At 42.1% G+C, this 6,142-nt stretch overlaps 1 protein-coding gene across 1 annotated transcript; it reads left to right on the forward strand.

The window, feature by feature from the left end:
* Positions 1–1,574: 1,574 nt before the first annotated feature.
* On the forward strand, positions 1,575–5,746 carry C2H19orf53 (chromosome 2 C19orf53 homolog). The gene is made up of 4 exons (XM_063294340.1): positions 1,575–1,776; positions 3,232–3,287; positions 4,312–4,854; positions 4,975–5,746. The coding sequence occupies exons 1-3, from the start codon at positions 1,689–1,691 to the stop codon at positions 4,450–4,452; spliced, it is 285 nt and encodes a 94-aa protein (XP_063150410.1). The 5' UTR covers positions 1,575–1,688; the 3' UTR covers positions 4,453–4,854; positions 4,975–5,746.
* Positions 5,747–6,142: the final 396 nt, after the last annotated feature.

Below are 6,142 nucleotides of genomic sequence, written 5' to 3' on the forward strand. Positions count from 1 at the left end.
CTACATTGAAACAGTGAACATGACACCTTAAACTTTTTGCTCTCAGCTTTTGTTTGTACTGGTTGATAAATATAACCAATATTTACCGTATTAAAAATTAAAATTGACAAATTTGTAGAATATTGAATCATGTAAAAATAACAATATTAAACCCATTATTAACATAAAATATTTTTCATGAAAAAACCTGTAACAAATAAAAAGTAATAATGAGAAGAGTGATGTTTCAAATTTTTGCAAAATCTTCAATATCTGGCAAATATTTTCGATTTTGCAAACCCCTGAGAGCGTCTTGGGGGATCTCCAGGGGTCCTCAGACCACACTTTAAGGACCACTGATCTAGATCATCTCAAGATCCTTAAAATCCATGTTGTTGGTGGATGAAAGTAGGTATCTGGGCAGGGAGACCTGGTGAAGCAGCTAATAATCTGAGATCTCTCCACGTTTTATGCCATGAAATGTATAATCTCTAGCTGAATCACAGTTTCTTGGTGTTAGGCATATGTACTCATGTCCATGGATTTGTGCCTCAACAAAAACTTGTAATTTTTATTCCTACACTTGTTCTAATTAAAATATAGAAGCCACGGTTCACTGAATGCTGCCTTAACAGGTTATGTTTCCCAGTCTGCAATGTACAAGTTATAGCATGCTCTGTTTTCTTTAATAGGTCTCTGCTATATCCTTGAAGTTGTGAGAGAGACTAACTGCTGAGGGCGCACGCTAAAGCTTGTTGTGTAATCAATGGCCATTTCTTAGAGTGTATCCTCGCAATTTACTAAATGAAAAAAAGTTCACATTACGGCTTAATGTAATGATTGGGTTCAAATAGCAAACTTATTTGGTTTTAGCATAGTCATTATTTGCAAAGAAGTAATGCTTCCTGCATCTGAGCCACTTGATCATTTTATAGAAGGGGTATAAATCTAATTGATTTTGTCTGCTTGTTGAATGTTTTTTTTCTTCTTGATCAGCAGACAGTCCTGCACTGCAGGCAGAGCTATCTCCAGGAGGATGGGAGAACTGAGGCACCAAAGTCGCACTGTCGCTGGAAGAGGATTAGATAGTTAGTACAGCCATGGAATTAATCATGTCAGACCAGAAGACAAGAACTTTCATAAAGAGCAATGTTAGTTAGTGTTGACACTTTATTATTTCAACCTTGCCAAGAGGCTTAAATTCGGTGGTGCTGCGACAAGGCTTTCCACCTAGAAAGCAGAGAGGCTGCCCAGAAATTGAACTCAATTCATGTAAAAAACAAACAAGCCTGCCATTTCTCCGGGAGAAGTGACAGGGCCAAGGAAACTAAAGTAACTACTGTAGTAACCTGGTTACTAGCCACGGGGTCTAATGCCACGCTTCTGGGAACAGAGGCAAATCGCGTCTCCCACAATCCAACTGTTGTCCTATCCTGCTTGTGGGTTATCCGTGAGCAAAGGGTCGGTCGTTGTGGCCCACCAGCGGTTGTTTTTGATGCCGCCGAGAGCGACACCCTCCCAAGCCTCCAATCAAAAAGGGAGCGTCAACGCAAACACCGTCGTCGCTTTAGCTCCCAACTTCGCGGCTGCGCCTAGGCAGCTGAGCCCTTTGGCGGCGGCGCTTTCTATCCCGGCAGCTCCTGGGCAGTTCCGGCTCTGCTTCTCCGCTGCGTTCTCGGGGGCGGAAGGTGAAGAGCTGGCTGGGATCGATGGCGCAGGGCAAGCAGAAGTTCAAGGCGCGCAAGGCGGCTGCTGCGGGGAAGAAGGCGCCGGCTGCCCGGGGACCTCGCAAAGGAGGTACAGCTGGGAAAAGGCGTCGCGGGCTGGACTCGTAGCGCCACCCTTGCTTCGCCAGTAAAACGAAGCCGACTAGGAGCCACCCATCTTTCTTTTGGTTCGTAGGAAGAGAGGGCCTTTTATAGGCTCCGGTTAAACAGGGAAGTTCTACCTAGAATAAGGGTGGCATAGAGTTTCAGAGGGTTTCACTTGTTGTACGTATTTCACTTTTATTGCAGCATCCTATAGCCATGGCTGTGGTGATACAAACCTCTGTCTGCGTTAGCAAGGTTGCCACCACGGCCCTAGTCGAATGAAGCTATAGGTCACTGGGGTCGCCTCATATTTGTGGCGAGCTTGGTAGCACAGAGTTTTGGCTACAAGCTCTGTGCCGATCTTTAGAAAGACTTTTTATTTCCCTGAGGCTTCAATCCAAGAATCCCTTGGGAGTGAAGCTTATGCACAAAAGCTGCTGTTGGCAAAACAGAGGGGCTGATTGAAGTGGTTTAACCCTGACTCATGGATGATAGACCCCACTTTGAGACATGCTTTAGTGCAGTGTTTCTCAAACTTGGGCAACTTTAAGATGTGTGGACTTCAACTCCCAGAATCCCCCAGCCAGAAGTCCACACATCTTAAAGTTGCCCAAGTTTGAGAAACACTGCACTAAAGTCCACATATCTTAAAGTTGCCCAAGTTTGAGATACACTGCTTTAGTGCATCAAAAGCAATGCATCTTACAGGGGCAGGTTGTGGATGATGCCCTCATGCTTCAGATCCCTGCAGTTGTGGGTTCAGGTCCCTGCAGCTGTGAAGCTCCCTGAATGGTCTTTGGGCTGCCTGCTGTCTCTGAGTCTCATCTACCTTAGAGGTTGCCCTGAAGGGGGACGTGGGGGCAGCATCACGCACAGTGCTTGAAGCTGTTTAAGGGTAACACAAATAAAAACAAAGTATTACCTGTACAGGTAAAGAACTGAAGCAGAGAGGTAGCTTGCTTACTCAGCATTAGCAGTTACTTAATGTCTAACTAGGGATTTGAAACCAGCTTTGTTTAGTGCAACTTTGCATGATCCTTAAGGCTGTTGTGGAAGACTTCTGAACACAACCTTTGCAAACACTATTTTCCAATTATGCATTTGGTTTTTAAAAAATTGTTTGAACAGTATCAGTGGTTGGGTAGCACACGGTGTGCTCAAGACCTTTTTCAGAGTGGCAATGAGGACATGTGTTGGACAGATTCCACCCTAGACACCAGCCGCTCCTCCAATCTGGTGCCTTCCAGATGTGGTTGGATTCCTTCACAGCCTGCTATCATGCAGGCTCCAAAATATGGGAAATAGCCCACCATATGTGGAGGGCACCATGTTGGGGAAATGTAATGAATATAATAATAAAAATAAGTCTAATGTAGTTTTTTCGTGAGAGATTAATGCAAGAACAAAACATAATTTAACTGGTATTGGGTTCCTCTCACAGGTCGTGTAATTGCTCCCAAGAAAACACGTGTGATCCAGCAGCAGAAACTGAAAAAGGTGTGCTGTCTCTCATTCTCCATGTTTAAACATGCACCAGTGGCCCTGTGCCAACCACTAATTGCCTTCAATGCACAGTTTGTTTTTACTACAAGTCTGTGTATGTGGCGTAATTCATAGTTGTATCCCTTTCTGAACATGGATAGTTTAGCCAGTTACCTATGATCTGGTGACTATTGCACAAGTGTAGCCCATGGAAGATGGTTCAGAAATTGTGGTGCATACAAAATCTGGCTGCAGAGTTTTTAAGTAGACAGCTGACTGTGAAGATGTTTTGCCTGAACTGATAGAACTTCACTAACATTGCCTGTTTGTTTCTCAGTACAATTGAAAGTGCTGGCATTGACTTCTATGGCCCTCTAGAGATATTGAAAAGGGATATCTATTCCCATAGTACCTTGCATAGATGTTAAGAACATATGCTGATGCTCCTGTAGGCCCTCCTGGTAGGTGCAGACTAGGCTCTCAATATATTGGTTCCTGAGGCCAAATGGTACTTTCTGGCTGGCCTCTATTCAAAATGCATACTTCCCAACCCCAGCAAATACAAATTTGTTGCTGTTGCTGTTGTGTAATACCTAAGGTCAGCTGCACAAAGTAGCTCCCTCACTCTGCATAAATGGCAGAGCTAGATTTGATGATGGGTGAGGGGTTTTTCCACTCAAGTACATCATCTACAAAACTTCCTGGGAATATCACCTGGTGCTTTCCTCCTCTTAAATTTTTGATGCTAGGAAAACCTTTTCAAAAAACAAACCCCTGGAAATATAGGTATTTTTGAATTCAGATTGCTGTTTTCCTCTTTGTTTAATGTAATTTTATGCTGACTGGGTGTGTGTTTTATGAAGGATAACATAACCAGATAACACAAAAAGATCCTGTTTCTTAGGGAGGTGAAAAGTACCTCTGTACTATCCTAGCAAGTCACTTGAACACTTTTAGGATTAAGCAATTACTGCTTAATTGTCATAAGTAGCACAACTGTCATTCTATAAATGGAGCCTTTCTCTTTCTCTCTCTGCAGAATCTGGAGGTTGCCATCCGTAAGAAGATTGAGCATGAGGTGGTAATGAAGGCCGATGCTAAGTTACCCAAGAAACTTAGCGTGCTGAAGGCCCCCAAAGCAGAAACAAAGAAAGATGCAGGCCACTCCAGCCGGTCTTAGCAATGTTTCATGCATTGAAATTGGCAATTGTGGCTTGCAATACCCTTCAGTTTGACTGTGTCCATAGTATCTGCCATTTTGTTAGGTGGTCATCCAGAATGCTGCATGTTTCAGTTGGTGGAGACGAGTTTTTTCCTACATGAGAAACCACCTGGCTTGCTCCTGGCCTGATACTGTATTTGTGGCTAATACAATAGGTATTAGGTCATTTTCAAACCTGCCTTACTCTAGTTTAAGTCTCAACAATTTTCCTGCTTTGTTTTTGGATTTACGATTTCAGTGAAAGCTGCTTTGTTTTCATTCTAGTATGACCTGGGCCAGATTTGCAACTGGCTTAATTGTGTTAGATCAGCAAGGAAGATCTCATGTAAGTATCCAGTGGGGGAGCATAATAACTCCTGGGTTCTTGCCTGATGATTACCTGTTGATGTTCACATCTGCTTTAGTATAGGGTTAGGCAATATGCTGCTCTCCATCGGTTTCTGAATGGCGCTTGCTAGCGTGACAAATAGGTACTAGGAGGAATAAAGTTCACACCAAAGAAAGGCCACTAGATTACCTTCCCTTGCTAGAAATAAAACCCATGTCTATCCGTATGATCTAAATTCTGCAAAACTGAGGTCTAGTCAGATTGTTTTATACATATTTAGAATTGACATATGGGCTATTGTGGAACCACAGAATTCAGTGTGTTTGCATCAGATGTGGATCTGCATCCCTACATTCTGTTTTGAATCAAGAGGCAGAAATGGCAGTCTTGAGCTTACAGTTCTCAATTGTTTGAATGTTAGCCATCCTGGAAAGTAGCTTGGCTTACTGTGAGCTACTGTGTAGCTTGGCTTACTGTGAACTACAGCTACTATGCTGTGAGCTCTCTTGCCCTTTGCCTCTACCTGCTGCCCTCTGATAAGTATAACACGCTAGTGATACTTTTTTGTTTGCTGATTCTTGTCCTTTTTATCCTTATCTCAGCCCTCATCTGCTTATTGCACTTGAATATGATGATATTGCAATTGAATATTTGATATGTTGACGTCATCACACATTTGACATCATTTGCCCCTACCTGCAGATATCCATATTAGTTCAAGAGTGCAAGCTGTTAATGTTTCTATATATTTTACCCCACTTTAAAGTAGCCTGGGGAACAACCCTGAACTATGGTGTATTTTCTAATCAGCAATCCAAAACCTATTTTTAAAGAAGTTTAATTGCTGCAAATGTTTGCTTATAACTAAGCTGTGTCTTTGTATTACATTTTAAAAAATAAATAATCTAAGAAGTACATTCTTAATTAGGTGCATTTATTTGGACTATTCTATCACTTATTCTGTTCTTTGACTATAATGCTTACCAAATTAAAATTACTTAAAGAATGTATAATTCTCCTAAAGTGATACATAAATCTCCTAAAATATTCTGCTTGTGCACTTTCTGGATATTGGCCATTGCAGGCAATCATTTGCTGGATCAAAAAAAGGGGGGGTTGTTTTTTTGTTTCCTGAGCAAATAGGACACGAGCAAAACAAAAATACTTTAAAGCCCTACTGAAGAAAAATGCTTCAGTGCATAGGACTGTTTTTGCACTGTGCTTGAAGGTGAAATTATTCCAAGAACAATCCCACCCTTCCCCTCTAGATTGAAGTTTGGAATGGAGGAAAACAGGAAAGTTTATCAATGTGCCTCTTAG

The sequence above is a fragment of the Candoia aspera genome, chromosome 2, assembly GCF_035149785.1.
Source record: "Candoia aspera isolate rCanAsp1 chromosome 2, rCanAsp1.hap2, whole genome shotgun sequence".
NCBI classification, from domain to species: Eukaryota; Metazoa; Chordata; class Lepidosauria; order Squamata; family Boidae; genus Candoia; species Candoia aspera.

Coding starts and splice junctions, on each gene's coding strand:
- C2H19orf53 (XM_063294340.1), top strand. CDS start 1,689: ATGGCGCAGGGCAAGCAGAAGTTCAAGGCGCGCAAGGCGGCTGCTGCG. Junction 1,777..3,231: donor CCGGGGACCTCGCAAAGGAG/GTACAGCTGGGA, acceptor TTCCTCTCACAG/GTCGTGTAATTGCTCCCAAG. Junction 3,288..4,311: donor AGCAGCAGAAACTGAAAAAG/GTGTGCTGTCTC, acceptor CTCTCTCTGCAG/AATCTGGAGGTTGCCATCCG.